This window comes from Loxodonta africana, chromosome 10 (assembly GCF_030014295.1).
Source record: "Loxodonta africana isolate mLoxAfr1 chromosome 10, mLoxAfr1.hap2, whole genome shotgun sequence".
NCBI classification, from domain to species: domain Eukaryota; kingdom Metazoa; phylum Chordata; class Mammalia; order Proboscidea; family Elephantidae; genus Loxodonta; species Loxodonta africana.
In genome coordinates, this window is record NC_087351.1 from 73,291,459 (window position 1) to 73,311,491 (window position 20,033).

The 20,033-nt window shown below is 42.5% G+C and overlaps 1 protein-coding gene across 1 annotated transcript in view; it reads left to right on the top strand.

The window, feature by feature from the left end:
• Nucleotides 1–5,236: 5,236 nt before the first annotated feature.
• The window catches only part of PRKCH (protein kinase C eta), a 277,251-nt gene continuing 262,454 nt past the window's right edge, over nucleotides 5,237–20,033 (top strand). The window contains exon 1 of the mRNA XM_064292561.1: nucleotides 5,237–5,984. Within this exon, the coding sequence (XP_064148631.1) occupies nucleotides 5,622–5,984 (363 nt within the window). The 5' untranslated portion in view covers nucleotides 5,237–5,621. The remainder of the gene's footprint in view (nucleotides 5,985–20,033) is intronic.

Here is a 20,033-nt window from a genome sequence, read left to right on the forward strand (position 1 = left end):
AAGCATGGTGGTAGAGAGAATCATCATTCTGTTGGGGCTGTTAAGCTGGGAAGCTGGTAAACTGGGGCTGCTGGTGACCGTCTCCCCTGACTGTATGGAGGAAGCCAGTTGTAGAAAGAGAAAATGAGGAGCACAGAGAGGGAAGCAAACCCAAAACATGATGACAGTGGGGAGGGAAGGAGAGAAAAAGTATGTGAGAGTGAGAAAGGAGAAAGTAGCTTGGCTAATACAACAGGTAATCTGCATTTTACCTGTGTCTTTTTGAGGTTCAAATATCTCACCCTAAACGTATGACTTCAAGCAGGCAATTTTGGACAGCAAGTAGGCTGAGAGCCATAGACAAATGTTTTTTTCTTAACTAAGGCCTATTTTTTTCTTGTGCTTTGGATGCCATCCCGTACTATATGCTATGCTATAATCTCTCTTCTCCCTGTGTCTCCCCTTCCAGTGTCATTCCATCTTCCTCCTTAGCTTTCACTTTCCTCCCCATTCCAGCCAAACTTCTTGAAAGAGTGTCTGCACTCCCTGTCTCCACTTATTTATTTTTTACTTCAACCTACTCTAAATGGGCTTCCACCCCTATTTTAGTTATTTATTGCTGCTATAACAGATATATCACAAGAGGATGATTTTATTTTCTCACAGTTTAGGAGGCTAGAAGTCCAAGTTCAGGGTGATGACTCTAGCAGAAGGCTTTCTCTCTCTGTCGGCTCTGGAAGAAGGTCCTTTTCTCTGTGAGCTTCTGCTCCTAGGAGATCTTCATGTGGCTTGGCATTCCCCTCTCCCCAATCTAGTCCTTTTATCTCTTGTAAGAGATTGACTCAAGACACAACCTACACTAATCCTGCCTCATTAAAATAACAGAAGATGGATTCCCAAACGGGATTATAACCACAGGCATTGAGGTTAGGGTTTGTGACACATATTTTGGAGGGACACAGTTCAATGCATAACAACCCCCAACTCTCTACTGAAACTGCTCCAAGATTACTAAGGACCTACTCATTGCCACTGAGACAGATTGACACAATAGCCGAAACAACGGACCCAAACATGCCATTGATCATGAAGATGGCACAGAACCGGGCAGTGTTTCAGCCTGTTATATATAGGGTCATCATCAGTTGAAGCTGACTCAATAGCAACTAACAACTACACATCCATTGCCAACTCCACACAATATCCTTTAGTCCTTGTTGTTTAATCTCTTGGAAATCCTGATGGCATAGTTGTTAAGAGCTACAGCTGCTAATCAAAAGGTTGGCAGTTCTAATCCACCAGGATCTCCTTGGAAACCCTATGGGGCAGTTCTACTCTGTCTTCTAGGGCGGCTAAGAGTCAGAATCGACTCAACGGCAATGCTTTTTTTTTTACTTTATCTCTTAGCTGACCATTCTTCCCAGGTTGAAAATTTTTTTGGTTGGTGTCCATGATACCTGGATACCACACGCTCCCGGTTTTTCTTTTATTCCCCTGGCTGCTGCTTCTGAAGCCTCTTGCCTGCCTATCCTCTACCTATCAATGGTGGGGTTTCTGGAGGCCTCTGTCTAAGGCCCTATTTGCTCATTCTATATGCTTCCTATCTCTCCCTTAGCAGAGATCTCATCCATTATTCTAGCTTCAACTGCCATCTAAATACCCATGATTCCTACATTTATCTTTAGCCTAGACTATGCTTCTGAGCTTCACAACCACAACCAATTGCCCACTTCTGATTTCCACTTAAATGCATCAAAGAAATACCAAATTTAACATGGTTCAAGCTGAACTCTTTCTCTTGCCCCACAAATTTGCCTTTCCCCCAAATTTGCTCCTAAATCACTAATGGTTCCCCAATCTACACAGCTGCTCCAGCCAGATATCTGGGAGTCATCCTTGCTACTTTCCTCTTCCACGTTCCCTCCATTCAACCCATCATCAAGACCTGTCAATTCTACCTCCTAAACACTTCTTAAATTAATCTACTTATTTTCATCTTCATCATCACCACTTTGGTGGCGTGGTGGTTAAGTGCTACAGCTGCTAACCAAAAAGTCGGCAGTTTGAATCTGCCAGGCACTCCTTGGAAACTCTACGGGGCAGTTCTGCTCTGTCCTATAGGGTCACTATGAGTCAGAATTGACTCAATGGCAGTGGGTTTGGGTTTTTTTTTTTTTTGTTTTCATCACCACCTTAGACCCAGTTCCCATGGTCTCTCTTCTGGATTTTGGCAACTGCCTCCTAACCGTTCTCTCATTCATGCTTTGTACTTCCAACCCATTCTCTGCACAGGCTTAGCGAGACATTTTAAAACACAAACTTCATCCTGTCCTAGTCCTGCTTAGCAGCCCTCAGAGGCTTCCAGTTGTCTGTAGACAATGTCCATCTTTCCTTGGCCTACTAGGCCAGTCAGTGATGGACCTTGACCCACCTTTTTTTTTTTTAAGTAAGTTTTATTGTGCTATAAGTGAAAGTTTACAAATCAAGGCAGTCTGTCACATATAAGCTTATATACACCTTACTACATACTCCCATTTACTCTCCCCTTAATGAGTCAGCCGCTCCCTCCTTCCAGTCTCTCCTTTTGTGACCGTTTTGCCAGTTTCTACCCTCTCTACTCTCCCATCTCCCCTCCAGACAGGAGATGCCAATACAGTCTCAAGTGTCCACCTGATACAAGTAGCTCACTCTTCATCAGCATCTCTCTCCAACCCATTGTCCAGTCCCTTCCATGTCTGATGAGTAGTCTTCGGGAATGGTTCCTGTCCTGGGCCAACAGAAGGTTTGGGGACCATGACCATCGGGATTCCTCTAGTTTCAGTCAGACCATTAAGTCTGGTCTTTTTATGAGAATTTGGGGTCTGCATCCCACTGTTCTCCTGCTCCCTCAGGGGTTCTCTGTTGTGCTCCCTGTCAGGGCAGTCATCGGTTGTGGCTGGGCACCATCTAGTTCTTCTGGTCTCAGGATGATGTAAGTCTCTAGTTCATGTGGCCCTTTCTGCTTGACCCACCTTTTCAGTCTCATTTCTGCCACGCTTCCCTCACCTTTCTTGGCTCCAGCCAGATGGAGTCATCTCTGTTCCCCAAACAAGCCAAGCTCTCGCTTTCCTCAGGAACCCTAAATGAGCTGATTCCGCTGCTGTTTACTTCTTCAGATACCCTTCCCTGGTTATCCCCTCCAAGTTACATTGCCCAATAGCACTTTGGCTTTTCCTTTACTGCACCAGATACGTGTAATTTTCTATTTATTACTTATCCTCCCCATGGGACTGGAAGTCCCAGGAGGGTAGGCACTGTGGCTGTCCTGCTCATTGCTCTGTTGCCATTACCCACTCTAGTGCCTGGCACTGACAGGACAATAATGGAGTGGCTGGTACCCCTCACATCACAACACGGGGCAGCTATCTAGCTGCTAACCATTTAGGGGCTGTCTTCTTTTGGTGTCAAAGCCCAACAGCAGCAAATCCTTCAGTGGTTCTTAAAACTAGATCTGAGCTCCTTGGAGAGGGTGGCAAAGTTGGCCAAAATGGTCAACCTGACATCTTCACCTAGAGCACTGCAGCCAGACAGAAGCTCCCTGAATGTTTGGAAGCTTGCTTTACAAGCCCTGTACAAAGTTAAGGCATCGTTAGGGTAATGTGTTGTATCTCTGGCCTGTTCTCTAAGGAAGCTTTGGTCCTTTTAAGATAGGCCCTCCCCCACTCAACCCATTCTTCCTGTTTGTGTTCATTCTACACTGTGTAGTTATTACGGGTGAGGCCTTTATTCACTAGCATAAAATTCTCAGTTTGAGAGTTCCCAGCAGGGCACTGTGGGGAGAGGCTAGAAGGTCCTGCTCTAAGAGAGCCAGAATGGCAAGACAGAATTAATTATCTTAAGAATGACATAGGCTTTAAGGCAGACAAATTGGTTGTGACTGCCTTTAGGGAGCAAGCTTTGCAGTGCAGGGGTTGGTAGGGGCAGGGTGGTGGTCCACCGAGGAGAGAAGCCACAAGGTCCTTCCTGGGGACAAAAACTGCAGAAGTCAAGGGTGGGAAGAAACAGCTGTCCATTCGAACTGAAACAGTAACAAATGTGAATCTTTCCTATAAAAAGGTGATTTCTTTGGTGTACCTGTGATGAGAATAGGGTGAACATCCTCTGGCTGCCCTATCCAGGCAGACCAGGAACCACCCCCGCAGAAGAAGAGGCTTATTAAATCTCGGGGACTCTGTCTCCAGAAGAACTGATCTTTCCTGCTCCTTGTGGAACCAGACACACCTCTCCAAGGAATGAGGCAGACAGGATTTCCATCATTACTACTGCCCTATTAAAAAACTAAACAAGCAAACAAACAAAACCTCGCGTAATTACTCTCTGCAGAAGCAAGGATGGCGAGACTTATCTCACTGTGGACACATTATCAGGAGGGACCAATCCCTGGAAAAGGAAAAAAAAAGGTCAGCTAAAAAGAGGAAGACCCTCAATGAGATGGACTGACACAGTGGCTGCAACAATGGGCTCAAACATAGCAATGATTGTGAGGATGGCGCAGGACGGGGCAGCATTTCAATCTGTAGTACATAGATAGGGTCGCAATGAGTCAGAACCGACTCCATGGCACCTAACAACAACAGGAAAGGCCCACAAACAGGATGGCCCGAGCTGAACCCGGGATGAGCCATCACCGTAAAGATTAGGAAAAGGAACCTCCCTGCTCTGCACAGGCCTCCGGCCGGGGCCTCTCCCGTATGGTCCAACAGGGTCGCCAACCCACTGCCGAAAGAGGGAGAGAGGGCGCGGGCAACTCCTCGATGCGCGCGTTCCCTGCTCTTGCTCCTCCTCCGCATCCTCTCCGCCTTCCAGCCCTCCCCGGACCTGTCTTCCATGCCTCAGGTGTTTGCTCGGGTTGGGCCACAATCCCTTCCACGTTTTGGCCTGAACCTTGGGGAGCCTCTAACCGCAGCACACCCTGAGACCCGGCGCAGCAGGGAGGGCGCGAAGGGTGGTGCAGGCGAGTAGACGCGGGGCTCCCCGGCGGCGTGCTCCCTGGCACCGACCGCAGGGCTGGGCCACGGGCTGGCGCCACGCCCACAAGGTCCGGAAGACGCGGGAGCTGGCGCAGGGTTTCTGTGAACTTGGAGTCCGGCAGCGCGAGGCTCCCGCTGGGGATGCAGCGGCAGCTGCTTCCTGGTTTGAAGCTCGCCGAAGGGGGGAGAGCGTGAGCTCGCGGAGGCGGGGGCAGAAGGAGAAGCAGGAGGAGGCGGGGGCAAGAGACGCTTGGGGCTGGAGCTAACCGGACGGGTCGCTCCGGCTCTCCAGGGAGAGAAGCTTATAGTCCCCGGAGAAGGGGCGAGTCCCGCGCGAGCCCCCGGGAAGCGCCTCGCGCTCGAGAGGGACAGTTGGGCTGCTCCTGCCCTCCGAGGGCTCGGAGCAGGGCTCCCCTCCTTTCCACCTCGGGAGGGAGGGGGGGAAGGAGGGGAGGGAAAGGTCCCGGGGAGGCGGCAGAATGGCGGGTCGAGGGGGTCTTGGGCGCTGCTTTTCCCCGGAGCTGCCTCCACTCCTGCGACTACCGCGAGGGCTGGCCTGAGCCGGGGCTCCTCGCTGTCCTGCCGCGAGCCAGCTCGACCCCCATCCCCCGGGGCCGGGGCAGCGGCGCCGGCATGTCGTCCAGCACCATGAAGTTCAATGGCTACTTGAGGGTCCGCATCGGCGAGGCTGTGGGGCTGCAGCCCACCCGCTGGTCTCTGCGCCACTCAATCTTCAAGAAGGGCTACCAACTGCTGGACCCCTACCTGACGGTGAGCGTGGACCAGGTGCGCGTGGGCCAAACCAGCACCAAGCAGAAGACCAACAAACCCACGTACAACGAGGAATTCTGCGCTAATGTTACCGACGGCGGCCACCTCGAACTTGCTGTCTTTCACGAGACACCCCTGGGTTACGACCACTTCGTGGCTAACTGCACCCTGCAATTCCAGGAGCTGCTGCGTACGGCCGGCACCTCAGACACCTTCGAGGGCTGGGTGAGTAGCCGTGACCCTCACCTTTCTGCCCACTCGGCACCCTCTAGTTCTCTCCACTTTTCAAAACTCGCCCGGGTACCGCTTTCCCAGCGCCTTCCTGAGCTCAGCGAAGGTGGGAATTCCCTCCAGACTTTGGTCCTCGCCCAGGTGGCCGTGGCATCGGTGACGCGGCCGCGGTGGGTGTGTGCGGGTGCAGGTGTGTCATTAGGAAGCCGGCCTGGACACGGTTCCCTTTCGGGGTAGCTCGCACTAACGGGAAACCGGACAAGGAACCGGAGCTGTCACTCATGTCCTACTAGACTTTGGGTGAGGAACCCGAACTCTCAGCACGCGGGTAATACGCAGGAAAGGCAAGGAAGATGTGATATGAAAGTGCCTTGATTTGGGTAAAGTGCTTCAAGCGCTTCTTAGGAGAAAGCCATACATTCTCGCGAGTATTATTCATAATGTTTATGGATACGAGTTGGTTCAGCCACGCAGACGTGCACACGTGTCCCGGCATGCACATCCATTACATCCCAAAGGTACAAAAGTTACACTGGCAAGGATCGGAGTGCCTAGGTCTGCACGTTGGCAAGGTTTTCTTATTTAGCAGTTTTACGAGGAGATGAGGTTTACATATGCTTACAAGTAACTTCAGTTTAGTCACAATATGAGAGCTGTGAGTCCCGCACTATGAAAGGAGTGACTTTGTGGACTGCTCCTCTCCCCCGCAAACCCCATCACCGGCTGCTGTTCTTATGTATTGACATGTAGCTACCCGTCAACTTCCCACGTGCCTCTGCTTTTCACTAGTTCCCATGAGGCAACATTTCTGCTGTAAATAGATTAAAATTTCTAGAGTACTCTACACAGTGTTGAGATGCTTTAGCTTCGTACGGTATGACGCAGGTGTTATCATTCCTACTTTTAGATGATGAAATGATAACTATAATTAGTTTGATAAGATGAAGTAAGCTGTTTGAAGACTCTCAAGAGTTTAATGGTTCAAGTTCTGAAGTCAATTTCCAACTCAGTATGTAAATCAGCATTGCAAACCTGTTTGAAATTAACAAGTGGTGGGATCAGATGGATAATGACGAAGGCTCATTTATTTGTTATACTTTGGAATATTGATAATTTTATTATAAGTGCTCTAAGATTACAGATGGCTTGTGGAGCTATCCTCTTCTTTTGAGTAGAAGTAAAGAAGCCTACTGTAATGCTTGTTTAACCGTTATCATCAAATTGTATGGAGCTAATTCCCCTTCAGACTAACTTACTTTGTGGAATTTAGAAGCGGTCTGGAGAGGAACAGCTAAATATACAGCCAGGGACTTACATTTTATCCCGTGAACCTAAGGATATGAAATAGAGGTGAACATAGGAATTGCAGTGGAATTACTGAATTCATGTCTGATTAGGAGGTAGCCTGGGTAATGCTCTTGAGGAAGTGTGTTCTGAACAGGGCTTTGAACCTGGTTTGTTCTGGTTCAAAGCCCTGCTGAGAATTTGCATTTCTAACAGGCTCCCAGGTGGAAACCCTGGTGTCATAGTGGTTAAGCGCAACGGCTGCTAACCATTAGGTCAGCAGTTTGAATCTGCCAGGCGCTCCTTGGAAACTCTATGGGGCAGCTCTACTCTGTCCTACAGGGTCGCTATGAGTTGGAATCGACTTGACAGCATTGGTTTTTTTGGTTTTTAACAGGCTCCCAGGCGATGCTACTACTGTTGGTTAGGGGCCAATTCTGAGAACCACTAGTAGAGCAGTGGGTTTCAAAATTTATTATACTTAAGAATCACCTGTGCATCTTATTAAACTGTAGATTCTGATTCAGTATATCTGGGGTGGAAATGCAAATTTTCAGCAGGGGTTTGAACCAGAATGAACTGATTCAAAGTCCTCGTTCTGAAGCATAGTGATGCAGATTGTCCTGTGGCCATGAGAAGCATGTCCTGACAGAACTAAGACTGGTCCTTTTCACCCCTAGTCTGCACATTTGAATCACCTGGGAAGCTTTTAAAAATCTCCACTTTTAAAGACTCTGGATAGGAATCTCTGGCTGTGGAATCGCCATATCAGTACTATTTGGCTCCCAGGGTGATAGGATCCAGGCTACCTGACTAGGTGGAGGTGTGCAGAACTACTTATTGTCCCACTGGATGAACAGAGGTTAAAGTAAATGACTATATCTACAATTGTGTGAATTAATTAATTATACGTAGTGTTCTGGAAAACATGAGTGTTTGGTAGGATAAGGTTAGCATTTGAATGACTTTGGAAGCAATGATTTGTATGTATTTTTATTCAATTAGAAGCCTTGGGGTGCAGTGGTTAGGAGCTCTGCTGCTAACCAAAAAGGTCACAGTTCGATTCGAATCCACCAGTTGCTCCTTGGAAACCCTGTGGGGCCATTCTACTCGGTTCTATAGGGTCGCTATAAGTTGGAATGGACTCAACACATCGGGTTTGGTTTTGGTATGTTCAATTAGGAAGCAGAGTTTTTTCTTTCTTGTAAGTTTTTTTTTTTTTTTTTTTAGTAAAGTTCTGGATATTTTGAACTGTGATGATCAGGTAGGTAGAATAGAGAGATTTTTTTTTTCCTTTTTGTTAAGAAAACCATCTGGAGACTGAAAATATATGCAGTGCTTGTTTTTTAAATTAGCACTTTTATAGATCTAAAGGTGCTTTTGAAGTTTAGAGTTACAGAAATACTTCGAAGATATTTATCTTTGGTATATTGAATTCAAATGTATAGTTTATTTAGACAGACATGGAGTAATAGTATTTACCTCACAATATTTTTTGTGTGTGTTGCAATTGGAACTACACATTGCTGACCTTTGAAACACCTAGTGACTTAGTTTTTGCTAGTTGATGAGAAGAGACAAAAGCAGAAGATACTTTCATCATTAGAGTAAAGCATAAAAAGTTGTTATACTTTCTGGCTTAACATATTTTTTAAGTATCAAGAAGATAATTGTTACCATTAATTTTAGTACCAGTCTTGTTGATATTTCCGCTAAACTTGATGAGAGAAAGTGTTAGATCTATTTTATTCAGTATATTCATGGTACCAAGCACAGTGCAGGACATGGAGCAGATACTTTAATATTCATTTACTCACTGTATGTATGTTATTTCATTTAATCTGCATACAATCCAATGAAGTTGTGCGATAAAGCTAAAGTTCCTAAATAGATACTCATAGCATTCAGCACTTAAGTTAGAACAAGATCTCAAATCAAAGACCAAAGTTTCCACCAAACTAAAAAAGAAAGGCAAATTGAACCCAGCATAAGCAGAAGGAAGAAAATTGTAAAGATAGAAATCAGTGAAATAGAAAACAGAAAGCAATAGAGGAAATTAATGAAACCAAAACCTGGTTCTTTGGGAAAAAAAAAATGATAAACTTCAAGGCAGAATGATCAAGGGGGAAGAAAAAAAGATGCAAATTATGAATATTAGGAATGAGAGAGGGCACATTACTACAGATCCTATAAACATTAAAAGGACAATAGGTAATATGAATAATTTTATGCTAGTAAATGCTACAATTTAGATGAAACGAACAAATTCCTTGAAAGATACAAACTACCAAAGCTTGCTCAAGAAGAAATATATAACTTGAATAGCCCTACATTTACTAAAGTAACTGAATTTGTAGTTGAAAACCTTCCATAACCAAACTCAAGATTTTGGGTGCTTTACTGGTGAATTCTATCACGCACTTAAGGAAGAAATAATACCAATTCTACACAAACTCTTTCAGCAAATAGAAGAAAAGAGAACATGTCCTAACCAATTCTATGAGGTTGGCATTACTCTGATACCAAAACCAGATGAAGACATTACAAAGAAAGAAAACTACAGATCAATATCCCTCATGATCATAGATACAAAAATTCTTAAATTTTAGCAAATCAAATCCAGTAATATATCAAAAGGATAGCACATCATGCCCAAATGGGGTTTATAACCAGGACTGAAAGGTTGATTTAAAAATCTATCAGTGTAATTCTTCATATTAACAGACTAAAAAAGTAGATCTCTCTGATCATCTCAATAAAAACCAAACCAAACTCATTGCCCTCGAGTCGATTCCGACTCATAGCGACCCTGTAGGACAGAGTGGAACTGCCCCGTAGAGTTTCCAAAGAGCGCCTGGTGGATTTGAACTGCTGACTTTTTAGTTAGCAGCTGTAGCACTTAACCACTAAGCCACCAGGGTTTCCAAGATCCAATTCAGTATACGAAAATCAGTTGTATTTCTATATTAGCAGTGAACAACTGAAAACTGAAATAGGAAAATACTGTTTATAATAGCATCAAAATATGAAATCATTAGGAAAAAATTTCGTAAAGATGTACAAGACTTATTCACTGAAAATGGCAAAACGTTGCTGAAATAAATTAATGATCTAAATAAATGGAGAGAGATACTGTGTTCATGGATGGAAAGATTCAATATTGTTAAGATCTCATTTATTCCGAAACTGTTCAAGAGATTTAATGAAATCCTAGTCAAAATTTCAGCAGACTTTGTTGTAGAAATTGACAGATTGATCCTAAAATTTATATGGAAATGCAGAGGACCTAGACTAGTCTAAATATAATTTTGAAAAAGAACAAGTTGGAAGACTTACGCTACTTGATTTTAAGACTTATTAGAAAGCTGCAATAATCAATGTAGTGTGGTATTGGAGTAAAGAATCTAGAAATAGATCCAACGTGTATGGTCAATTGATTTTGACAAAAGATACCAAGGTAATTCAGTGGAGCAAAGATAATCTTTTCAACAAATGGTGCTTGAACAATTGGATAGCCATATGGAGAAGTATAAACCTTGACCCTTATCTCCCATCATGAACAAAAATTAATTCAAAATGAATCATAGGCCTAAAGGTAAGAGTTTAATTGTGAAAATCCTATAAGAAAACATAGAAGAAAATCTTAATGATCTTGTGTTCAAAAAGGGTTTTCAGATAGAACACAAAAAGCGCCAACTATAAAAGAAAAAAAAGCAATAAATGGGACTTTATCACAATTTAAAACTATTTTACAGAAGACAGTCAAGAAAATGAAAACACAAGGCACAGACTAGGAAAAAATACTTATATAAATCAGATAATGAACTAGTAACATAAAATATACAAGAACCCTTATAACTCAATAATAATGAGACAAATAACTCAATTTATAAATGGGCCAAAAAGTTGTACAGACAACTTCATGACAAAACAGCACATTCAAAGATGTTCATAATTATTAGTCACTAAGTAAATGCAAATTAAGACCAAAATGAGATACAAATATGCACCCACTAGAAAGGCTGAAAAGATGGAAACTCTGGTAGCATAGTGGTTAAGAGCTACAGCTGCTAACCAAAAGGGTGGCAGTTCGAATCTACCAGGTGCTCCTTGGAAACCGTATGGGGCAGTTCTACTCTGTCCTACAGGGTCACTATGAGTCGGAATTGACTCCACGGCAATGGGTTTGGTTTTGGTTTATACCAAGTGTTGGTGAGGAAGTGGAGCGACTGGACTCTTCATACCCTGCTCTTGGGAAAATGGCACAATCACGTTCATTGGAGAATAGTTTGGCAGTTTCTTAAAAAGTTGAACGTATACCTACCAAATGACCCAGCCACACTTAAGTACCAAGAGAAATGAACAGTGTTGTCTACAAAGACTTATGCATGAATGTTTACAGCAGCTTTATTTGTAATAGCCCCCAAACTGGAAACAACTCAAATGTCAGTTAACACAATGACTGTTTGAACAAATTGTGCTGTATCCCTGCCATGGAATACTACCCAGCAATAAAAAAAGATGTACTATTGATACATGGAACTACATGGATGGATCTCAAAATAATTATGCTGAGTGAAAGAAACCAGGCAAAAAGAGTACATACTGTGTGATTACATCTATATAAAATTCTAGAAAATGCAAACTAATTTATTGTGACAGAAAACACATCAGTGGTTGCCTGGGAATGAAGGGGCAGAGTGGAGGGGGGAATGAATTATAAAGGAGGCACAAAGAAACTCTTGAGGGAGGCGGATAGTTTCATTATTTTGACTGTGGCGATGGTTTCACAGTTATATACATACGTCAAAACTCATCAAATAGTTCACTTTAAATATCTGCAGTTTATTGTATGGCACATAATGCCTCCATAAATCTGTAGGGGAAAAAAAAAAAAACAACTAATGAGGATTTTTTTTTAATTCCTGTTTTACCAAAGAAAATGCTTAAATAAGATGCTAGTAAGTGATAGAATTGGATTTGAGCTAAGTCTGACTCTTGAAAACTGCAATGTCTCTTTGGTGTAGAAAATATTTATCAGAGTAGGAGCTTAAAAAAGCACCAGAATAAAACAAATTCATTAAATACAGTTTGTGACTTTGGGACACAGTCTCATTTTTTAAATTATCATGGTCAGTTTTTTCTGCTCCTTCTAGAGCTTGTTTATTTTACATCACTTTGTGTACTTATGAAAACTGAAGATTTGCCTAAGTTAAAATCCTGTTTCCTTCTTGCATGCGTTTGTTTCTTGATTTAATAACTTTCCACACAGGGACTGGCATGTAGTGCATAATGCCGACTGTGGGGACCTGGGGGAGGCTGGAGGCTGCGTCATGGAAAGACCTTGGCAGCCCCTCAGGAAGGAAGGACCTGCTTGGCGGGACCCCAGGCTGTTTTCCTGGTTCAGCCCTCCTGAAGACATTCTGTTCCCTGCAGCACAGGAGTGCTGCCTTCTCCTAACTTCTCTGTGAGGTACCTGTTCTGCAGTCAGAGCCGAGTTACCGCTGGCAGTCGCAGTCTGTCTTCTCTCTTGACTCCCAGATCCATGAATTTATAGCACCAAAATTTTTCCAGATTCTTATCTAGTGATTCATTCTCTTTTGTACTTCATAGTGCAGTAATTTATTGTTATAACCGATTTTTTTTTTTTCTGAGCCAGTTGGTAAGGAGGGTCTAACTCTGACTGACAAACCTACGGTGTTTAGGGGAACAATGTATTTTAGAATCTTGCGAGAGGCTTACCAGATTCAGTGTACAGGAATTTGTAATGTACGTGTGTGGTGTCTTCAGTTTCGTTCTAAGAATTTGCTGCAGTGAGGTTGGCTGCTTCTCATCATATAGGCTGTGGCTCAAATGTGTCCCCCGCAGAGAACATTTTCCTGTCTTGGTTGTTATCTTGTCACCCTGTTTTATAGTCTTTATTGCACTCATCACTCTCTGAGACCATTTTGTTAATTGATTTATTTATTGAACCATCCTCTTAGAATCTAAATACCTTGAGAGCAGGGACTATACCTCTCTTGCTCACTGTGCTAGCCCCAGCACCTTGAACAGTGTCTGGCACATAATAGGTCCTCAATATTTGCTGCATCAATTAATTTTTTAATGTGATTTTCAGGGCAAGTCAAGTATAAGTACTTTGGGAATACGTTTCCTTAAATATCTTATTTATCTTTCAAAAAGAAATGTGAATAATGGGGAAGTGGTCATAATTGCAGTGTTCCTCTTTTAAATCAATCAACGACATACCAATATGTACTTGACAAATTACTCTAGATTTTTGGGTACGGGAATGGATTGAAAACCTTGCGCAGAGAAAATTTCTTGCTTTTGCTTCATTTTAAGAGTACAATTTTTAGATGAGTCATATGTTGTAACTTTTTCACTAGTCATCTGAGAGCCTAACAAGTTAAATTCTGGGCCAAAACAAAACCGTGGCTGTTGAGTCAATGCCAACTCACAGCAACCCTGTTCTGGGCCGTAACAAGAAATAAGCATTTAAAGATTGTACTTCAACCTTACGGAGCTAATGAAGCTGGTGGGCAGAGCGTGAATCATTTTACCTTATGCAACTCTTAACTCAGGTTTAGTATCCAGCAGGTATTTAGAATGGAGGTTAGTGGTAATGGTAAAAGTGCACTATTGTTTCATGAGGTGGATTGCATTTACTTAGAATAAGAGAGGTGTCCTGAATCTTCTGTAGTCTTTTCTTTCTCTTTTCTAAAAAAAATTGACTGGATCAGGTATCCTTTGGGTTAACCGTTTAGCTCTGTTTTATTATAATATGATAAAATGATACTTGAGTTGGAAATATAGTCCCTGACCAATCTTCTCTACTCTTGTCATTATATCCAAAATGATCCTAGTTGCCAAGCTGATAATCATTCCTTTACTTAAAACTTTTCAGTGGCTCCTGAGTGTTTTTAGGATTAAGCCCAAAGTCTTTAAAATGGTTTAGAATGTTCTATGCGATCTGATCCTTAATTTTCTCTTGAGCGCACCTATGGGCAAGTCACAGTGAACTTCTTTCAATTCCTGAAAGACGACCCTTCACCTTGCTAACTCCTCCTTATCAGTTTAGACATCACTTTTTCAGAAAACTTCCCAGACATGCGAAGTCTGGGTTTAGTCCAAATTTTTAGTGTTCCCTCAGCATCCTGAGGTCTCCATCAGCCACCCTCACTCCCATCCTGAATGAATTGACGTATGAATGGATGGATTTGCCTCTCATGGAAGTGTGTGACATTGGTTAGAGGGAGTTCAAGGTGTAATCATCTGGATGGTTAACTTGGATTCATCTCCTTTGCTTCTGGGGTAGCTACTCGAACAGGCTATCTCATGTGTCTATATGAAATGGCAAACCTTAGGTGAGCGTTCATCTACCATTCAGTACCCAGTATATGCCAGGCACTGTGCTTGACCCTGGAGAGTCAAATAGATGGGACAGGCATGGCACATTCCTTCAAAGGCCTTGTGGTTCCAATAGGGCGATAGATTGAAAAACAAAATAGGAAATTCCAGTGCTAGGAGCCTCTGGGCGGTATAAATGGTTAATGTACTCGGCTACAAATCGAGAGGTTAGGGGTTTGAATCTACCCAGAGGTGCCTTGAAAGAAAGGCCTGGTGATCTGCTTCTGAAAAATCAGCCATTGAAAGCCCTGTGGAGCACAGTTCTACTCCGACACATGTGGGGTCGCCATAAGTCAGAGTCAACAGTAGCTGGTTTTTTAGTAAGTGCTAAGATGCTGATAAACACCACGTTGGGGAAGGTCAGGGACATCTTCCTGGAGGAGAAACACAGAGCTGATTATTAAAGCCCCAGCATAGATATCCACAGGCCTGCTTCGGTTAAATGGCTGTGAAAAATCATTCCTCAAAAGAAGAAAAGGAACTTCTGGCCTGATAATGTTTTTCCAGACTGACATGACAGATGCCCCTGTGAAAGGTAACAGTTCCTGATCCATAGAAATGTTTCCATCTTTGGAAAGTTTAGGAAGGAACTAAGTTATGATGCTTATGAACACATGACCTGAAAGAACTTTTGACTCCCAAAGGCAAAAATAATAGCACCCTATTCATAGCATCAAATATTTTAAGCTTTGTGCCAATCATAAAGGAATCATAAGATTTTGAAGCAGGAGGATCATCTAGTTCAGAACAATAGCAACAAAAAAATCTCATAGCTCTTAGGCCCGTGGATAGCCTGTGGAAGAGCCGCTTGGCAAAGATATTTTTAGTGTTGACTCTGAAGGCATTTAGTGGTAGAGTGCTTCCATTTGCCACAGACCCTCACCACTCCCTATTACTTACACCTGCCCTCTTTACTCATCTCCTGCTTGCTTCTGGAGGTTTTTGAGTTTGTGATGCCTGCTCTGGCTCGAGCCTTTTTTTTTTTAAATGTGGGAACCAAGGTTCCTGCCAAAGAATTACTATGGTCCTGGCTGACATGATGTGTTACACACACAACCATCCCATTGAATATCTACATATGTATCTACTTTACTTAGACATGTATTTACTAATTTATCTAGATACTTATTTATCTAAATATATGCATATACATAAATATATATACATATGTTGTTGTTGTTAGTTGCCATCGAGTCAGCTCCAACTCATGGAAATCCATGTACAACAGAACAAAATGTTATGATCCCACACCACTTTCATTATCATTGATAAGCTTGAGTCCATTGTTGCGGCCACTGTGTATTATTTTCTAGCACTATATCAGATGATATTCTGTTGTGATTCATAGGATTTTCATTGGCTATTTTTTGTTAGTAGGTTGCCAGGCCTTCCTTCCTAGTCTGTTTTAGTCTGGAAGCTTCACTAAAACCTGTCCACCGTGGGCGACCCTGCTCGTATTTGAAATACTGGTGCTATAGCTTCCAGCATCAGAGCGACATGCAGGCCACCACAGTATGACAAACTAACAGATGTGTGGTGGATATACATATACATGTATAACCAGGTGCTGTCCAGTCAATTTGAACTCATGGCAACCCTATAGGACAGAATAGGACTGCTGCATATGGTTTCCAAGGCTGTAATCTTTTCGGAAGCAGACTCCACATCTTTCTCCTGTGGAATGGTTTGTGGGTTTGAATCACTGACGTTTTGGTTCGCAGCTGAGCCCTTAACCACTGCCCACCAGGGATCCTTATACATATATATGTATATATATCATATACACATACATACATAAATATGCATGCATAATATATATACATAAATATAAAAAATAATGTATAATATGCATATATACACATATATGTTGTGTGTGTGTCCTAGAATTTCAGAGAAAATTAGACTACTTGTAAAGATATGAGGAGCTAACTTTCACTGCAAAACAGATATTTTATTAACTATCCAATTAAAAAAAATCTCTTTGTGTTTCAGTGTATAAGTTCCAGCAATATCTGAGTGCCACGCTCTCATAGGAGTCAGGAGACCTGGGTTCAAGTTGTGACTTTGCCACCTCTCAGCCTCTACCCATCAGGGTTTCAATTCCCTGGTTTATATAATGAGGGACTTGCACTACAATATCTCTGATAAGCCTTCTGTCTCTAAAGCCTCTGTTCCATGTGTTAGGCAGTTACTTCATTTCTTTCCTTTTAGATTAATTGGTTTGGTTTTAAGCAGTCAAAATGAATTTTGTCTTAATGAAAGTTAGTAACTCCTAAGAATTAAATTGTTCTAAATCTAAATTGCTCAGGTGTGGAGAGGCCTTAGCTCATGTCTTAAGTGACTTGTACAGCATTGATAGTCATGTTGGTATTATTTCGTTGGCTTAGGAACGGCCTTAAGAAAGTACAGTGATGCTCAATTCAGAGCCTGCGCTGTCCTGCAGTTATATTTCTTAATTTACACTAATGCACTCCTTGTTCTAGGGAATGGTTGTAAGTTATGCCCCTGTTATGTTGTGTCAGAGAGAGACTGAATATTCCACTGTTGAAGTTTTTCCTGGAACCTAGCTTCTCTACATGGTAATTAATGCTTCGCAGTTCCTTAGTGTCTCTAGTCACCAGTCTATATCGCCACCCTGGGTGATGACAAATACTATAAATCACTTGTAGGACAGACATTTTAATTAGTTGGAAGGATGAGCCCAAGGGTGTTGGCTATCTTGGTGTTTTAAGTGCTACGCTGAAGAATTTGTTGCGAATCACTGAAGAATTTGTGGCGAATCGCTGAAGAATTTGTTGCGAATCGCTGAAGAATTTGTTGCGAATCGTGATACTGTCTGGAGATGCTTATCAAGATCATTACGTTGGTGTGTTTCTGTAGTGCTAGTAAATTAGAGTGATTGTCAAAGCACCTAGGACTTTTGTAGTAGGAAGACCACTCAACAGGGAACCTACCAGCAGTGCTTTTGTTATGTGCTGCCTTCCTGAAAGTTCCTTTGATTTTACATAAGTTCCCTGGGCACGTTTTGACCTCACAAGGAGAAAAATGCTTAAAAGTTACCAAAGATGTTTAGTTTGTGCCTGTAGTTTAAAAAAAAAAGGAGAAATTTGCTACAGGATAGAACTGTTGTCAATACGAACCCCTCATAGTTAGATTGATAAAAGAAGTCACGTAGGGCCAGTGTGAACATGTTCTGTACCTGGCCCTGTATAACTGATTATAGACCTAGCCCCTGTTCTCCAGGCACTTCAATCCAAACCACAAAGTTGTATTTTCATTTCTAAGCCATCTTTTATCCCTTGTACTTGCACAGCACTGTCTCTGTATCTTTTCTCATATCATTTTACCAGTTGCCGTCAAGTCAGTTCTGACGCAGGGAGACCCCATGTGCATCAGAGTAGAACTGTGCTCCATAGGGTTTTCAGTGGTTGATTTTTCAGTAGACTGCCAGGTCTTTCTTCCTAGGTACCCCTGAGTAGATTCAAACCTCCAACCTTTTGGTTAGCACCTAAGCACATTAACTATTTGTACCACTCAGGGACTCCTGTCTTTCTCATAACCCAGCCAAAACCCAGTGCCATCGAGTCGAGCACTTAAATATAATGCTGTGGTCTCTGCCCTCATGCTGGATTTTGGTTTTCTCATCTGTAACGTCAGAGGGTTGGGCACCCTGAGCCCTGTGGTCCCTTCCAGGATCAGAGTTATGTGGTTCTAGTTATGGTTCCACTGGACAATGCAAATTCTACTCCCTTCTGGAATATTTCCTGGGAATTATTCTGCTGATTCTTAGGTCTGTCCTGGGCTCTGAAATTATTTTTGGAAGAACACCCAAAAGTAAAAATATGTTAGTATAATTCCCCAAACAGAATGTGTTTGTTTATTTGTAAGCTATGGACCTCTTAGGTGCTTTATTATATTGTGCTGAAATCTGTGTTCCCTTACAGTATGGAAGTGTTGATAGAAGATTACATGTAAACAGTGTTTCTGAAACTTTTTGGAACACTAGACCCTTTTAGTGATGATAAAAGCTATGGATTCTGCCTCTAGAAAGATGCACGCATGTGCACATTAATGATATTCTGGGCATACTTTTACCTATAAAGCCTGACTGTAGTAGACATAGCCTGAGGTAAAGAACTTCCAATCTGCAAGTGTCAGAAATAATGCTTTTGTTAGTTCCTAATTCCCCAGGCAAAGTTCTAGTATTTTCCCCTGTATTAGAGGACATTTTCATTTCAGTTAATTATAGGGAACAAGTTAACTAGTAGAAAGAGGGAGCTATAAATTTTAGAGAAAAAGTTGTGCTTTGAAGGGTACATTCTCACTTACTTTTGACTCCTGGTGAAATATACCAAATGATGACCCATTTTAAGACCTATTTGGCTGTGTTATTTATGTATTTTCAAAAGCCTCTATTTTTGAAGGGGTTTCTTTGAGGTTTGCAGTAGATAAAATGTTTAAACACACCCACCCACACACCTACACACAGAAAACAAGGACAGTTTGAATGACCTTGGCTTGGTATCTTAGTTAATATAAACTTTTTTTTTTTAAGCATAAGATTTATTAATTTTGTACACCTGTTCTTAAAATGTTAACCATCTTTTTGAGCTGTAATGGGCATGATGGTGAACTGCCGTGTGAATCCAGGACAAAATGATGAGATCAGTTTTGCTTGTCTATTCCTATTGCCCTTTGAACTCTGTTTTCCTATTGCTTGGGCCTTTCCATCTAACATAAAAACATTTTCTGATCTTCTCTTGAGTTCCAGCTCTCTTAGCTGACACCTTGGAAAGCAACCTGATGCAGGTGGAAATTGAGCTGAATGTAGATCAACCAAGAGCAGCCCCACAGCTAGTTAGAAGAAAAGTTGAAATCTTAGCTCTCTGGATTCAGGCCAAGATTCTTTCCACAACTTCAGCTCAGTGTATGGTGAAGGCAGCAGGAAAGCCATCCAATCATTCACAGGTCTTTATTAAGTGCCTACTGAGTATCAGGCAGAAACCCTGGTGGTGTAGTGGTTAAGAGCTACGTCTGCTAGCCAAAAGGTCAGCAGTTTGAGTCCACAAGGTGGTCCTTGGAAACTCTACAGGGCAGCTCTACTCTGACCTGTAGGGTCGCTATGAGTTGGAATCAACTCGATGGCAATGGGTTTGGTTTGGTTTGGTTTGGTTTTGTTTGATTTGGTGTGTCAGACAGGAGTCCCTGGGTGGTACAAGAGCTTGACTGCTGACTGAAAGGTTGGTGGTTTGAACCCGCCCAGAGGATCCTTGGAAGAAAGGCCTAGCAATCCACTTCTGAAAGGTCACTGTCTTGAAAGCCCTATGGAACACAGTTCTACTCTGAAAC